Source organism: Adelges cooleyi, unplaced genomic scaffold (genome assembly GCF_023614345.1).
Source record: "Adelges cooleyi isolate 19-005CV unplaced genomic scaffold, UGA_ACOO_1.1 ACOO_flye_CR_arks_rails_tigmint_CR_PRNA_3, whole genome shotgun sequence".
NCBI classification, from domain to species: Eukaryota; Metazoa; Arthropoda; class Insecta; order Hemiptera; family Adelgidae; genus Adelges; species Adelges cooleyi.
This window is the reverse complement of record NW_026095970.1, coordinates 637,082-655,339: the sequence shown is the minus strand read 5'-3', so window position 1 is coordinate 655,339 and position 18,258 is coordinate 637,082. Positions and strand designations below refer to the sequence as shown.

General features: G+C 30.8%; 1 protein-coding gene across 6 annotated transcripts; it reads right to left on the bottom strand.

The window, feature by feature from the left end:
• Positions 1-830: 830 nt before the first annotated feature.
• Positions 831-17,661, bottom strand: LOC126837829 (pH-sensitive chloride channel 2-like). 6 transcript variants are annotated; one of them, XM_050571783.1, is made up of 21 exons: positions 17,539-17,661; positions 16,940-17,046; positions 15,910-16,141; positions 15,672-15,836; positions 15,346-15,606; positions 15,089-15,285; positions 14,743-14,896; positions 14,500-14,594; positions 13,898-14,215; positions 13,640-13,786; positions 10,949-11,118; positions 9,184-9,399; positions 7,080-7,237; positions 6,225-6,402; positions 5,672-5,880; positions 5,482-5,567; positions 5,274-5,414; positions 4,399-4,554; positions 4,161-4,320; positions 2,993-3,125; positions 831-2,098 (listed from the first exon to the last, which is right to left on the bottom strand). In XM_050571783.1, exons 13-21 carry the CDS (start codon positions 7,169-7,171, stop codon positions 1,976-1,978), a joined length of 1,278 nt encoding a protein of 425 aa, XP_050427740.1. In that variant the 5' UTR covers positions 7,172-7,237; positions 9,184-9,399; positions 10,949-11,118; positions 13,640-13,786; positions 13,898-14,215; positions 14,500-14,594; positions 14,743-14,896; positions 15,089-15,285; positions 15,346-15,606; positions 15,672-15,836; positions 15,910-16,141; positions 16,940-17,046; positions 17,539-17,661; the 3' UTR covers positions 831-1,975. The 6 variants fall into 6 exon arrangements, with proteins under 6 accessions (XP_050427740.1, XP_050427739.1, XP_050427744.1 ...); XM_050571782.1 differs by having other exon boundaries at positions 15,089-15,606; XM_050571787.1 differs by having other exon boundaries at positions 13,640-13,782; positions 15,089-15,606.
• Positions 17,662-18,258: the final 597 nt, after the last annotated feature.

Here is an 18,258-nt window from a genome sequence, read left to right as displayed (position 1 = left end):
CAAATAAGAACAGTTACAACGACAACAACAGCAGAAAACACAATAACAATTTAGTTTTATCAGCAAATTAATAGAATTTCAATTGAAACGCTCGATAAAATATCTGTTTATATTTTACATTGCCAATTGAGAACAATTAAAAAAAACAACCGGCTGGGTTAGGTTAGGGGCTGATGCAATGGTTGAAATTATTATTTTGCTTGCTGGAATTCGAAAAAGAACATACTATTCAAAGGCCTTTTTACGATATTCATATGTATGTATGTATGAGAGTTTTTATACTGAAGATTACAAAAATATTGACACATTTCCTAGCGTAGGTACAATACATTGTACAGCTGTTTATATAGCGGTTAACGTTGTGTTGGTAAATTGTTCAATGACTCATAATCGGTTTTGAAAACTATCACTGTGAAGTTCAAATACAAATTGGGTTCAAAACCCTGTTTGAAAACATAGGTTAGATACATCATCGAAGGCGATTTTTTCCATACAAATCCATAGGTGTAATTAAAGGAGGGAGAGCCCATCTCTAGAATACCCTCCCTAGTAGCAAAGGCTACATAAAAAATGTAACGTATTTTCTATAAATTTCAAAGTTAATTAAAAACAAACTTTTTACTTTTTAAGGGTTTTCGTATGTCAAAAAAAAGGGTCATGATACAAATAGATATTTTTAAGTTAAAATAATACATTGATATTCTTGATTGATCGTGTATTGGGAACTGCATGCTTACTTATTAGACATTGAAGAAAAGACATTTATTTATTTATTTATTGTATTTTTAAACCCAATTACACATAAGAGAAGAATAGGAACATAAACATAGAATTTACATAAAAATAAAAGTATACAGATTAACATAATAGCTGACAAATACAATGGATTTCAACAACACAAAATAATAGATAAAGATAAACAATATTTACACAGTTGGATTATTTAAATAATTAACAAAATCTTCTAACGAGTTTTTAACAAATAAATTAATATTATTTTTATTTACTAGTCGCATTATGCGATTTAAAGGGGCATCATGACAATAGTTTGAGAAAGGTCAACAGTCTTCCTTGTGTCATCTATTATTTCACTAACATTTTTTTCTACTTTTCTATAATATAATATAATATTTGATTAGATTCCAAACTATTTTAAAATTATTTCGTGAATTAATAATTTTAGTACCATAACATATGTTTTTTGCCATATACATTAGCTTATTCAATAAATCCCTATACTTTATAAACTACTTTATTACATATTATAATGGATTGTTGCATTTTCGTTTTATTAAAAATTGTCCATGGATTTAGTTTACTTTTTTTCTTATTACTAAAATGTTTGCACATTTTACTTATTATATGATAATACCAGTAAGTTCCATAATGATGAACCTAGACAGTCCGGCGATGTACGGTTTTCATTTAATGGACAACGCATAAAGATATATGTGGTTAAGAAAAATACTCTGATAATATATGAATAAACCATTCAAGACGCTAATAATTACCGAGTATTTAATATTAAAAAATTTAAGTCTAACTGTTTTCTGTTAAATGCAATATAAAATATGATTAAAATGAACTAATGAATGAATAAGTGTGGATTTCGGACGGCTATGGCTGTATTATAATTAGCAGTTGAATTTAGGATTTAGTGAGTGCCGAAGCCATAAAGCCCACGGCAAGGAGCGTACATCCGTCCATGTTTATGACTATGAATTCGCAAAAAACGATTTCAAAATGTAATCAAACATGAGATAAGTAGTCTAAAAAAGCAGTAAATTATTTAAATGGGAAAAACGACGATAGATAAATTGTTATAAAAGTTATATTACTAATTTTCTAATTTTCGTTAAAAACATACTGTTGTTCTTTATGTGTAATTGTCTGTCTACCTTTTATACGATTTTAAGAAATATGAACATGGCTGTTTATCTTTTTGTCGTTAAAAATCCCAATTTTTTAGGTGGATTTACACGTAAACGTAAAACCAATAGATACAATTAAATAGAAGAAAGGCCACCGGGAAAAGGACGCGACTTAGTCGATCCATCCATAATGCAAATTCTTGTGAGGTCATCACGTGCTCCACAGTCTGTAAATCAGGAGAAACAATCGACTTAATAATCGAGAAATAATATTTCTATTCTCTGCGAAATAATAAAAAAAAAACCTGATATATCGTCCTCTGTTTTTAATGATTTAAAATTATTTGAATCGTTTATGTTTAAGCGATTTTGTTGTGTTGTAACGCAACAACTATCGAATTCGTTCAGTTAATGTGGTCAGTCAACAGAGTAATGTGGAGAGAGAGAAAAAGGAGTTTTGCCTGGCCAAAACCACCATTTGTGTGTGTGTGTGTGGAAAAGGGGAAGAGGACGATAACAACCTAGGTCCTAGAAGATGCACGGGTAAGCAGGTGTTGTTTGTTTAAGGGGATTACATGCGGTCTGTTTTTTTTTATATTTATACGAAAAAGCCAAACAAAATGTCGACTACTTAGGATGGGAGTTCTTTGGCAATTGGTTACTAAATTATGTAGGAAATCGATTTTTGATGTATTGCTTTTGTTCTATAAAAAATTGGGTTTTAATATTGAAAAAATTGCCATTTTAATTTATATTTAATTACAGGAAACTGAAATTTTTAAATTAAAATCGGCTTCCTACATGATAATATATAGTTAAGTTGCCAAAGAACTGGAATACATAATGAAATCTCTTTACAGACCATCCTATGTAGAGGACATTTTGTCTGGCTTTTTGGTCTAAAATAAACCAAAATGGCTTATACTCATAGAAAAGATTGTTTAAAATAAAAATAATACCTCGAATCTTATACGAATTAACCGGTAAATTAATCGACACGGTCAAAAAGTTATTAAAACCTTATTTTTATAAATATTGCTTGTACTAAAACTCCTTAAACAAAGACCGCATGCGATCCTCTTAATGCATTTTTTTAGAGTACTGATAAAACTAGAACCTACGTTTGCTGTTCCAATAGTACTTCTTTCGTTTTCGTCCACACCCCTGTTCCATTCGAATTTGTCCAATTTGCTACCAACGATGGATAACAACTTTCGTAGAACTTGAGGAATTAAAGTCAGTTTGAATTGTTTGCTGAAATAAAAATACTGTACGTTAACACATTTACAATATATTATAATATATATATGGGGTGTCGTGAGCCAATAAAAAAAAGAATGAAGATGAAATAGACACTGAAGTAATAAACACTTTTTAAAAGATAAGTTTAACTGTTTAATTATAAACACTTTTAAGAGTCACTGGTTGACCATAGTAACTGACTGAATATTAGACAATAATAAACTGACTGACCATTATACAAAAAAAAAGCTTAGCTATTATATTATACTAATATGTAAATTAATGTAATATAAGTAACCCTGGCTTATTACATGGGCATTCCGAGTCAAAGCTTCTATTGGTCTATTATAAGACTTTCATTTTTTGAAATTTTTATCACTCATTATTACCCCAAAAATAGAGGTTTTTAATGTTATTTTTCTCAAAAAATCGATTTCGACCCGTTTTAAAATTCTGAAATTTTTATCATAAAACCAAAGACTCAAATCAAATCGTTTGGTCTACTAACGGAAATGAGCCGAGATTTATTTCTATTTTTTTTTTTAATTATAAAATTTTCAAAATCTGAAAAAATAAATGTATAATTTCAGTTTTTTTATTAAAAAAAATATATATAAAACATGTCTTGGTCAAATTTGATATTTTTTATTTTTTAGGAGTAAAAAGTGAAAAATGTGCCTTACAAATAAAATTAAAACATAAAAAATCTCTATTTTTTGGGTAAATATGATTAATAAAAATTTCAAAAAAATGAAGGTCTTATATTAGACTATTAGGCCAATAGAAGCTTATAAAAAAATGTCATAAAAATTACAACGTGTACCAAAAAATTATTGTTTAAAATATTAATATAACCCGAGAAAACGAGTGTCTTATCCTTAATAAATCACCCTGTATATATATTGCGTAGTATAAAAAAAAATTTAACTTTTCAGCCGTGTCCACATTCGTTTGTGGATTGCCACATGTTTTTTTATCGAAACATGGAATAACAAATAGGAAGCAACATATTGCAGCACAGTAAATTGCTTTTTTTATTTTACTTACTTTTGCCGCGATATGAAGTGCGCAACCGCAGACACCATTAAAGAGCTGACTATAAATGAAATGCATACGAGGAGCCATATTTCTTTGATGTTCAACAATATTGGCTGCAGTCTTTCCGAATACAAGTACTGAACGATTAACGCCATCATCGGATAGATTCCTTTATAGTAGGTAGGAGACACAAAGATAAAAAAAAAATACAATCTATTCTTAGGTATACTTTAAAAGGGTGTCTCACCTATATTAACGCGGCCGGAGGCTTCATTCGGCTCCAACCAAAACGACCCCCAAGACATGACTACCATAAAAAAACCCAGGAAGTAGTAGGCCACGGTGTGAACGCCGAGTTTGCGACCCAGCTCATAGTATAATTTCAACTGGCTGTAGTTGTCAGCTTGATGAAAAAAATGGTACAAAAAAAACAACGACAATAAATCATTGTAATCGAATGTGAGTTATTTATATAAAATATGTTATATTAGCTTCGATGCGGAACTGAGAAGGTATTGTTTTTTAATTTTTGTGTCTGGACATCTTTTAAGCCGCCGAACCGATGTCTTCATATAGCAACTCTATAGATCAGAAATTATACCTGAAAGGTACTTTATTGGGCCAAACATTTTAAAAAGTCCACCTTTCCCCTTCAAAAATTGAGAAAAACGCCAAATTTCCATGTTGCTATGCGTGAGTTAATTATGATTAATGTGTAACTATGGAAATTTATTTTAGCATACAGACGATCAACCCTAATCGATCCACTGTAATACTAAAAATTAATATTCAAGCACGTAATTGCCATTAGGTTGAATGTTTTTAACGACATTTGTAACTTTTAACTGCGAACACTGGAACTCCCTTACTTACTCAATACTAATAACAATTACTGCTATACTTACTAACGTATAATACTTTTTTGCTGTGCTTAATTTTATATAGTGTACTTAGTTTGGACTGTACCGGTTTGAACCTACTCTCTACAGATTTGCATCGAAACGTTTATTGAAAAGTGATTTTATCGCTTTCAGTTATAATAATTTCTGTAGACCTGTGATCTCCTCGTCCCCACTATGCCCTGAACCCACTCTAACTGGAATTTTTTTTTTTAGTCTGTACCCAATTCTTCGTAGTGGTCGCTGACCGTCACGGTCGTCCGAATCGACGCCAAGCTGTATTGGGTAAATTCTAAGCTGCTCCTGAGCTCCTCCGGCGAAACGTGTTCCCACAACAGTTCCAAATCAGTATTGTTGTACAACACTGCAGAAAACACAAGACACGCGATATAACTCAATCAGAAATCCATCCACCGGACAACACTACTCACGACTCTGCAGTAACAGGGAACATTTCTGCTTGTCGAACGGGAACTTTTCCAAGTTCATCGTGCACAGCTCAGACGGCACTTCCAACCTGCAACCAACGTCCGCCGTTATTATCGTACGTCTTGACAAAACTCCCAGAGTTAAACACCACAGTTAACAATTATAATAAAACAATATAATACACTATATCACCTGGCCGAATAGATAACCGTGCCGTCCGGTTGCACCGTCTCCAGGATGTCTTGGGGATCTGAGTCCGTGTCGTAGTTGACTATGTCAACGAGTGGAGTCCAAATTCGCTGCTTAAGTTTGTCCTTTCCTCGTACGTTCAAATTGGATAAAGAATGCGCCAGACGGCTGTCGCGCCACCGAAATTTTATCAGCACGTCTGGAGTTAAATTCTACGTCAAATAAACGGTCAAATAGTACACACGGTCGATAAGTACAATTCTCGATTAAAAACTATCTAGTGTAAAATGGATGACAGTTGAAAAATGAGATATGTTCGATCCTAAAACGCGCCAGCGCCTTTTTCGGCCTACTACAAGTCGCAACATTGTTATATTACTTTTAAACCAGATTAAAATCACTCGTCTTACAAGCCCGAGATATTATTATATTGGATTAGCGCTTTTCGCTCGGGGTTTTATACTTATCTGGAGTGTCTGGAGTGTTATGATGAAATTCCAGTAAGTGAATAATGATAGTAAAAAATATGGAAACGGGCAACTGTGCGCCAACTAACCAACTGTCGAGCAGTAGAAGATTTTCGGATAATATACTTGTCCACTCTGGCCCAGACCCTCGTCGGTCCGCTTTCCGGTATTGGCCTTGTAAAACTATTATATCGACAAGGTTCCGTTTGCCACATTAGCCTTTTTATCAGACTGTTATGATCCGCTGTATCATAATTGGTGCACTTTCTATAAGCAAAAATAATTAAATCAATCAAACTCGGGTACCTTTTTTTTTTTTGAGTACTCTGACGTTCAGTTTTTACACTGTCTTGTGCTAATATTATATCATAGTTGGGCATTACGTGAGAGATCCGCGCTTACTTTGCCAATATTACACTCTTCAAATCAAAGCTGCTGTCGCAGTGGTCCGAAAATTAATTCTAGTTGCTCAAAAGTCCCTTTTTAAAATATCCAACCAATATCGAAAAAATTATAAATTACTAATTTTATTATGCTTTTCATAGACATAACATAAAATTTAAAGGTCATATGTGTACCTGAACGTTTTTTTATTGCTATTTAAAGTTCAGTTATTGTAGTTTGGCGGTTATTTTGATTTCAGAAAATAATATTTCGTTTACAATTCTTTAACTAAAGAGGCGGAGTGCGGTAGAGAAATGCGCGCAGATAAAATACCTTTACTTATTTATCAAAAAAAAAAAAAAAATGTTCACTAGAACAAAAGTTATTTCATTTGTCAAATCAATGTGGGCCGCCCTGTATGCTATATTATTATACATAATTTACAATCAATGACACTCCCGTAATGTGTTGAATATACATTTTCGATTTGCATTTGTCTTTTCTGTGAAATGGTGTAAAAATGATTTGTACCACTTTATTTAGAAAAACACTGTACTCACGCATGGACGGATATGGACGATGAAAAATATGACGCCAAGATAAGAACCACCGTGGCCGTGATGACCAGGTCCAATCCGCGGACGGATAACATGTTGGACCAGTTGGACGTTATTGTGTTCTCGGTGTGTGGTGGCGGTCGTTGTCGCTAAGGCCAAAGCTAACAGAAAAAAAAAACGATTGCAGTTAATTATTAAACCCTGAAATAATCTCAAATATATTTTTTTAATTTTCCAGTGTAAAGTGATCAAGTTTGTAAAAATGATTAAAGTGATATATTGAACTGGAGCACGTCTGTTATAAATTATTATTAACAATTACACACGACATTATCTGCTATTAGATGCTTTTGTTTTTGGGTACGCGCATACAATCTAACCAACGGTAGGAAAAAACTAAAGATCAATAATGCCATAATGCGATTTGGCCTTTACTGTAGCCTTCATTTACAGATGCACTTTGTGTTGCTTTTACTTTGAATAACTACACAGTTTCAACTAAAAAGCTTTTAACATAGTAAACCGAGTAAAAAATAAATTTAAACATTTTTTTTTAACCTATCCTTACCGGTGCGGAAGACAACGGGAAACCACCGCACCATACCCAATTCCCCAGGATGGCAAAATATCTTGTCTCAAAAGTTGTCCAAGCCGACCTAGTCGTGTTGTAGACTAAAAATTAAACTCAAGACTACTTTAACGAAATGTGTTAATATACAAGATTATAATTACGACGCATTAACTTCGATTAAAACCGTTATTTTTAGCTAAGAAAACATATTAAAATGTAGTTTGGACACGACAAAACGTAAAAAAAAGTCCGAATTTATAATAATGACAAGTACAAGTTAAGTTGTAATCTTTTTTTTTTAATATCACTGACTGACTAATATATTATTATTTTTCATATTTTGATTATTCTGATGTACTAATTTTTGTTGGCTTAATGTATATATAAGTACAAGCTAATGATTTGCCTTTTCGTTAACAAACACTTATTGTTATAATAATTAACAAACTAACTAACTGGTTGCGTCAACATAATATAATTAAGTAACAGATTGTAACCACCGAGTTAGTTTGATTATCTCGTATTTTGTATTCAAACAAATTCACCACGTTCAATGTAAAACATTAAGAAGTACAAATAGACAAAGTATGTAATTTTGTGAAAATTCTTCAATTCAAGAGCGCTGTCTAGAATGCGTTTATTTTATGAGTGTATGTGGATATATTATGTTAGTGTATGTTGGCGTTAAAACATATAAGTCCACTGCATCTGCCGTATAACAGTACAAAATGCATTCAAGTTGCGAAGACGTCAATGATCGGCCCCCACTAAGAAATACATTTTTGTTTTTTCCAACTTTATACTATTTTAATTAATGTACAAATCTTTACAATAGCGTATCTTTTATTACACAATTTTTTTAAGTTCAGCAACACACCGTTTTGAAGTTTCACTTCTGCCGCGGGTCCCGCCGAGACCCACATAATTTTTTTATCAAACTTTCGTCATAACACGGAGAAAAATAACTTTAAAAGTATAGTAATTAGAAAATTGTAATATACGTTCACCTTGAAATTAATAGGCTTATGAACAATGGCTACGAGATACATTTTTTGTCAAATATTGCCTATCCTTTGCTCCTTAATAAATAGCGCTTTCCGTTCCCCTCAAGAGGTATTCAGTATAACGGGCGGCCGTCGTGTCGAGAGCGGCGATCGACGGACAAAGTACCCAGCGGGCGCGGGTAGACGTGCGGTGCCGGGCGCGCGCGTCTGTCGACGTCGGCGAACTTTAAAACTAATCCGTAACTTCCAAACTAAGTGCGAGCTGGGCAAAATGTTTACATATTCGTAATCAGCATGCAAAATACTATCGAATAATAATTTAAAAAAAAACGAAAAAAATAGGGTGTCCATTAAAGTGTAGCTTTGTCCGCGATTATTTGTCGTTTTCGAATAAATAAACAAAATATGTTATCTTTACATAATATTAAATAATTTTTTATTCGAAAATATCGAATAATTTTTTTATGTTATTTGAACGTTTTATTGACCTAACTGTTTTCTTAATAATTATAAATGTTTGTACTATAATTACCGTAACGTTAATTGTGTGCTGTTGCCAAAGATTTTGTGTTTCGTACCAACGTGACGCCTTCGGGACGGTGGTAGGTTGTGGAATTAGAGCCTAGAATGCATTTGCACAAGTGCAGTATACCGTTCAACACCTGTATTGATCGATCCGTGTACACCCTTGGCAACCGGGCAGATGCACGATGCGCCGATTAAAATGACAAAGTACAGCGGCCAGTACCTATGCGGCCATAGACGATTGGTTGCACAAAAATTTAAGGAAAAATGACATGCTCTAAGATTATTGTGATGGTTATATTTTGTTTTATATTTTTGTGTAATTAATTAAACTATGATATCTGTATTCTTATGCCTTTATTCGGGCATAAACAATATTATGGGGATTGAAAGCGGGCGGGTTTTAAGCATCAGTTTTATATAGGCAATATTTAATTTAAAAAAGGGGTTTTAATAAATTTCGACCATATCAATTTGTTTTCAGGTTCATTTGTAACTTGTATACGCTGCATAGTATTGCATTTAGTAAATACAAATTTTTTCTACGACTTGGTCATTTTAGTAGTACATGAAACCAATATTTAGATCTAAAGACCTGAAATAGTTACGCCTACTACGGATGATCGAATTTCAATTCTGTAAAAATATTCTGTACATTTTTTAATAACTATTTTATTTACTCAAAAAGACAAGGAAGTGAATAATAAAAAATGTTTAAATTTGAGAAATTAAAATAGGATTTAAACATATTTTTAGTTAAAATATTAATAATCGATTCCCTCAATAACCTAGAAAAGAGGCCGTGAAGCTCAAATATTTTTACAGAATTTAAATCGGACCATCCTAAGTTGGCGTAATTATGTCAGGATTTTAGATCTAAAACGTCAAAAAAAAAAGTTTCTATGGAGGGGGGGGGGCGGCTAAAAGGCCGATTTTTTATTAAGCTATTAGAAAATAAAATAGAAAAATACAAATGTTTATAGTAAAATTTTAAAAACAAAAAAAAATCGGTCATTTAGCCCACCTAGAAAAAATGGTAAATTTTAATAACAGAAAAAAAAATGAAATTGGTTTGGTTAGACACTTGAGAAAGTAAATTCGCGTTTTAGTCTTTAATTCAATACAATTTGGCACTTTCCTATACATAGCTTCCCTATAAGCTTATATAGCTCCATAATAATTAATCAAATATAATAGGTACAATAATATTAAAGATATTTTTTTAACAAAAAAAAAAATTGAGACATTTTTTTTTCATTTTTGTGGTACTGAAATACAGCTAGAGTAAAATGTTCGTGTATTTAGTACTATTATTTTTTGATTATGGAAAAAAACAATCATTTACAATAAGAATAACAATCTGCACGTTTACCGTTAATACATTTATCAATGAGATAAATTCTACTATTTTTTCATTAGGTTATTATTTTGTTGTTATGAGACGTATTTGTAAGTTAGTTAAAATTTGCGTTTATTTATTTATTTTTAGTACGGAAAGTCGAAACACTAAACCAATGATTATTAACATTTTTAACCGGCAATCTAAAAATCTATAGAAACTAGGATGAAGTAGAAAAAAATTTAAGCGCCATATCGGTAAATTGGGTTTTGGTACAAAAAAATAAAAGGCGATCATCATTTCGAAAACGATACCGTCTCGGCTCCACGGCAAAGTTAAAAAAGTAAGCACAGTGAATTCGACGTCACGTCTTCTACTCCCTCTCGATTAACTATTTTTTTTTTGAAATAATTAAAAAATGTTTAGTACTTACCCGTGTGACTGACTGTTGAACCCCAAAAACAGCACCGTGTCTTGCACGCGTACCGCCGCAAGCTACTGCACGTTGACCGTCGACACGACTTGGCAGTATAACAGCGCCAGCGCCAACCCCTTCTACCGCTCTCTATCACAGGGTGCATCCGGAACTCTCCAACGTTTAAACTGTGCAGAAGGATAACCGATAAGGATAGTTTTTTTTAATATAATGATAGTCGAATTAATTTGGTAGGTAGGCGTAGGCACTGGCAGGAAAAAATTCCCGAACAAACAAACACCGCAGTTGTCAGATTCGCTAACATAATACAACCTACCATGTAATATTAACAAATTGTAGATCCTATAAATTATTTAGAAATTTTTTTTTAAAGACTTCATTGTCCGTAATGACACAATTTTAGTTTTTATTTTATACTGTTAAGTACGGCTGAATGAAAAATAGTAATATTCTGGGTCGGTCTATTTTACCGAACTGCATATTCGGTTGCTTATACCCTCGGGACATATGTACTGAACTATTGAAACCTAACCTAACCTGCCTTCAGAGTGTATATAAATAATGTTTTAATTTATGAATTTAGCGGACCAACTCGTTTATGCCCAAAATTGACAATGGCTCTTTTAGACCCAAGCCACAGATTTGGTATGTTTAAAATATTTATAACAGCAAAACAACATACAATACATAATTATGAGGATTTAAATTGGAGGCAAGACTAGATGGAAAACACTGATAAAACGTGTACCCGACAAACTTTTTTTAAATTTAACTTATGCAAATTTCGCTCAGAGTACCTTAAAGCGGCGGGCGAATGGAAACCCACAGGGAAGAGACCAAGAGGACGTCCAAAGAAGCGATGGATAGATGGGATAAGGCAGGACTTAGAGAAACTAGGGATACCAAATTGGGAAGAAAAAGTACAAAATCGAAAAGAGTGGAAAGAGGTGTCGGTGGCGGCAAAAACTCTTGAAGAGTTGTGATAGCCTTCTATTAAGTTTAGCCTTAATGCCAACTGAGAATTTAATCCATCAAAATCAGTTATATTAATTTTACAATGATGTTTCTTTTTCTCTTTGTGTTTGGAGCAAAAAACAAATTAAACTTGTATAATGTATATTAGTTATATATTTATATTCACTACTTAGTATTACTCAGTTTTGATTATTACAATTTCATAGTATATAATATTAAAATGTTTATGATATGTCAATATTAAATGTTTTCAATCTCGCATCATTAAAACAAATTATGTGATCATAATCACTTAATATATTTGATGACTCAATCTCTTGTCATATGTTTTTTTCAGCAATATATCTTTCACAAAAGACTCCCTCGGGTTCTTCATCATTTTTTGTGAACCACAAAGTGGTATTTTTCTCGACAACAAATAAATCGTTTTCAATAGTAACGGCATCTGCATTTTAAAATAAAGTGTTATAAATATATATCATATGCACGAGGTAAATCTTTCGTAGTATAAACTATTAGTTTCATCATTTTCGGAACTATTCATGTTGTCATTATTTTACTGACTTTTTTAACCAATTGCTGTGTCAAAGCGATAGCCACAGTACTACAGTATAGTCACAAGAGTGAAATGTTGACAATCGCTCTAAATCCGAAATAGGTTTGAAAGGTCAGATAGACAATGAAACGACAACATGGATATACCCGAACATGATACAAATCATATTCGGATAATATTTCTCAAACACAATTATTATTATTCACTTACTAGCAAACCTTTTTGCATTGATCATATCAGGTAGGGTATCCCATTTTGAATCATTTATGTTCATTTTGTAAGCGCCTTTCAGTTTTTCATTACCGACAAATAAATAAATATCATTTTCTCTATCTGAAATGCCCATTGTTACCCATCCTACAACAGCAGTAGCTCTAGGCATAGGATGATGACACTGTATCCAACATTGTTCTAGTAGATCATAGCAGTCTACGCTACTTAAAAAGTTGTCATCATCACTATCATCATATCCACCAAACTTCATAGAAAAAAAAATGAATTACATTAAATATAAAACGTAAAATCAATTACAATTATTTCTTTAGGTTTGGCAGCTTTTGTTATTGGTTTGATGGATAAAGTTTTATTTGTGTAGCAGAAAACACGTCCATTAATAGACATCAATAATGTTCTATATTTGCACAAATTGAAATAAATATAAATCATTTCCTCCGCTTGTTATGTCTAATAAAGCAGTAGCTGCTCATATCGCATTTAACACCACCGTTTTTCTTGCATATTATGGCACTCTATACTACTTAATAGTACATCTACATCCACAAGTCTACAAAACTTCATAGAATAAAAAGTCAACTACATGAAATGTACAACATTTAAACTACACTAGGTTTTTTTATCATGGTTATTAGCTTGTTAGGTTGTTGGATAGTTTTATTTCGGTAAATAGAATACTAGTACTATTGGGGACGATTTAAAACCTCGTGTTTAGTTTATTTTATAAACATAAGATCAATTTAGTGTTACATCAGATTTCATATGTCACCTAAGTAAAACACTGCACTACTACATGTCAACATAACATAAATTATGTATACAAAACCATAAGCCTATTCAAATTGTCACTTACTAAAACCTATAGATTAAACTATTACTGTCTATACCTGTATACAACACATTAAATACAATTTCATACTTACAACATATAGACGAGAGTTGTGAATTATTAAACTACATAATTGCCGAGGGGTTGGCATTGGCTTATCTATTACAGTCCATTCCTTTGAATATGTGTCATAATATTCTATTGAATCTAATGTTTCTCCTAAAGTATCTTCACCTCCTACCTATGCGGAATAGAGAGTAAAAAGACGCATATTAAATATATATTTTCAATATGTTACATAAATTTTGGACTCAGGTATATTGTTTTCCAAATAATATAAATTGATACACACCACATATATATACTTTCCTTGAGTGCAAACAGAAAAATATAATCGTGATCTATGCAAAGGCGTTGTAGGTATCCACATTTTTGATGTAGAAGTAAGTTCAAGTTCATAAACACAATTACTCCCTTTTTCTAATTCATCATAACCTCCAATTGCAAGTAGTATTCCAGTTTCCGAAACGACCAAAGTTGCATCTCGATGGGGTGGACAAAAAAATGAATAATCACATGATTTCCAATTAAGATCATTTTCCCGCCTTAGATCCATAAACATTACATAAGAATCATCACAATTGGATTGACCTTTAATAGCAAAAATAAACTGAAAACAAATAATTAAATATTTCATTTTCTACAAATGTAAAAAGTATTCTATATGTAGATGTCCCACACAGCAAAAATATGTTTAACAAAAATAATAACATTTTATAATATCGTAAATATATTTCCTTAGATTATAAAATAATCAAAATATGTGGAAAAAATTATAGAAATAATTGTTTGATTTCATAATAAATGTACTTAAAAAAAAGTAACATTGATTATTATAAAGTATTTTTACTAAGTAGGATGCCACAAATAAGTTTCAAGAAAATATTTATATACATTTGGTTTATACAAATAAGGTGTCCTCTTTGTTGCTTTTGTGATATTTTCATCAACGTCGACAGATAAATAATTTTCCATGATATCCATCAAACCTAGAAATGATAGGCTTATATTAAAAATCCATTATGAGACTAATATACTATATGAAAACAATTGTAAATGTGAATTGTAAAAAGATCCAATATTTATATGTTATATAATATAGTAATCAGTAGGGTCGGCATCGGTTTAAATACTTACAGTCACGTTGGCTTCTCAATAATGGTTCATCACGTATACATTTAAATGCTTTTCTCGAAATTAAAGGTAACCTTAAGTAATTTAGTAAATTTGATAAATATTTACTTCGTTCCTCTAGATCACACTTTATCCATTTAATAATGAAATCAAAGATCTATAATAAATAATAACACCTTATGTGTAAAAACATACGCAATTTATTAAATAAATCATTATTAAAAACAATCCTAATAAGAAAATTGGCGTGGGTAAGGAAATCAGACAAATGTATGCTGAATAAAGTAATAAGAACTAAAAATAATGATCTTATTTCTTTATAATTTTAATTAACACATTATTGAAATACTTGGTCTTAAAAAATGTCTAATCAACTTTATGCTTTTTCTCTATATTTCCAAATTCATTTTCTCACAAAAAGTAAAATGGTTTTATTGTTGACTATCCTGACATATATTTAAATATATATCCGGATGGGCTTCTTAACCTTTTGCTCTTCTAAAAATTATTACATTCTTGGACACTATCTGCATTTATTCTTAAAAACTACAACCAAAAAAACTATATAAATCTAAACCATCAACATAAAAGAATACTTTTTCCTACTTTTTTGATTTTTTCTAACTTTTTCAACATTTTAGAAAACTTATGATACTACATTTTCAGTGTAGTATGATACTACACTGCCAGTATTAATATCTCATAAATGCAATTAAAAATAATCAAATTAAATTGTATTTTTTATTTTGCCAAAGTATCTTTTCTTCAGATTCAACCACCAAATGATCATTTGATATGAGCTTAAAAATATCTTCAAAATTTAATTCATATAATTCTATTACTTGCGATTCATTTTCCAGAATTGTACTAGGAATAAAACATTTAGTATATATTAAAATGTTCTCAAACGAATTCCAATCTTTACTACTTACTTAAAATGTTCTAAACAATACAAGAAACAATAAGTGTATAGCCCTTTTTGTGATGTAGGTTCAGAAAAGCTCATAAAATTAATACAATTATTGACGTTTATGTTTTTTTTAACATAAATCCTTAGCATAGTTAAATTGAAAGTATTCAGAAGCTCTCAATAGTTTCTGAAATACAAATTAAATTTAAAATTATAACAATAAATGTGTTCAATGAAAATAATTTGGTATATTATATTACTTCTATATTATTTTCCTGGATATCCATCTGAAATGTATATGCACAAGTTACAATTGACGTCAATATACCAGATTCAATATCTTTAATAGGCATACTAATTCCTTTGGTCTCCTTAAAGCCACCATTGAACATTGCTAACAGCATAGGGCTTGCAGATGCTACAATTGCTTTATGAGCTAAAATTTGAACGCCATCATCACATATCAGCGCAACATCGCATAAGGCTTGCTCTCTGTAAAAAATGTATCTTCATTATTAATTAATATATAATAAAAAACATATAATGTTATTGTAATCGCTTAAGACATAAACATTAATTAAATGAATATATTAAAAATTACACATAATAAAATGAAATTTGTGTACTTCGTTGATGACTATTAGATATTGACAAGTTAATTTTTTTCACCAATGTATTTGTTTTCGATAATTATTGGTTGTTCATCAAAATTAGGAACCCGAAACGGCTAATAAAAACGTACATTAAAAACAGGGCAAAAATGTACTACAAATGTACTAACAAAATTATCGTGATGCCCCATTTAATCGCATAATGCACCTAGTAAATAAAAATAATATTGATTTATATGTTAAAAATTCGATAGAAGCTTTTGTTATTTATTTAAATAATCTTATTGTGTAAATATTGTTTATCTTTATCAATTATTTTGTGTTGTTGAAATCCATTTTATTTGTCAGCTGTATACTTTTATTTTTGTGTTAATTCTGTGTTTATGAACACTTTGTCTATTCTTCTCATATTTGTAATTGGGTATTACCCGTTTAAAAATACAATAAATAAATAATAATGTTTACAAAAAAATAGAGTTTCAACACATTTAGGGTGATTTTTTAGTGTCAACGTTGTATACTAGAACTTTGAAAAAAAACCAGTACCTAATACACTATAACAATTTTACAAAATATTGTATAACTCTTTAATTTTTTTTAAAAAAAGGTCTTAAACACACTTTACAAATAAAATGATTTTAGAAATTCGCTTATATTTATGCCTTAAAATATAACTTACTGGAAGAACCCGTACAAGATTCGAAAATGTTCATACTAAGGCTCAAAGTTTTGATTCGTATATTATGTGGAGAGTACTTTGGAAACATGTTGAATAGTTGTGTTTGTCTACAAATATAATATATTATGCTTTGTAATAAATTTCAAAATAAAGCCAATTAGAAAGTGATTTATTCTGTCTAGGTCCATCTATCAAAATATTTATAGCAATTTAGACGTATTTTTGTTCAAACAGTACACGGTTCGATGATATATCTACTGTTATGATAAGGAATCTGTAAACAAATTTGAATTCTTCATTTTCTAAAAGATGACCTAACAACTTATTTCATTAGTTTTTATCTAAAGTGTGATTCTTTGGTGATATTTTATTTTATAATTGAATGCTGGACACTTTTAAGTTCAAAATTATAAAATGATCTAATCGTCCCTGGAAAAGATTTCAAGGTATACAAATATGTTTTAAGATTCCTCATCACATCAGCAGATCGATCAGTACACAGGAAATACATCTAAATTCCTTAACTGAGAGATTGACGGACTAAGGAAGGAAATATCTAATCACAATCAAAAATAAAAACTAACAAAATAATAACATACCGTATAGTAGAAACTAGACACGATTAAGGATTAACAAAGCACAAATACAGAAAACCCAATAAACCGTAGGCGATTCAATTTTTTAAAGGTAAAATTTTCAAATTAGAATGAACACGTGGAGACGTTATCAATAGATATCATATCCGTTAATGATAAGGCCAAAATATTTTCGCGCCAACTATTCTGTTATCAATATAGTCCCGTTTGAATTGCGCGCGTTTTATGTTGTTATTATCAAAATTCAAACTGAAATAGTGCTAAATTACTATTTCTTTTTAGTTTCAAATTGTTATTTCTATTTAATTAAAAATGTCTATAATTAATCTGTAACCAGGGTTCTAAAATGCAAGAAAATAAATAGTTTTAACATTTACTATAGTTATGTGACTAACGGTGTACAGTAGCATACAATGTATTAGTATTTAGTATGTTATATATGATAATATTATAGCTAGGTATATAAAAATAATTTTAATGAAAACTTGTTTTCGACCAAAAACCAAACTATAAATTTCTTTTTGTAAAAAAAAAAAATTCATTTTAGACACCAATTTCTTTTGTGTTTTTTCATTTCAAGCTCATAGCAACATCTGAACAAATATTCACATGCAGCGAACCCGATTGGCGAGTATCAAAAATAATTTCAACCTATGTCTAGTTTGTACATACCGCAATAAGAATTTAATATCTCTCAATTTTCCTTTGTTCGGCTTTTATTAA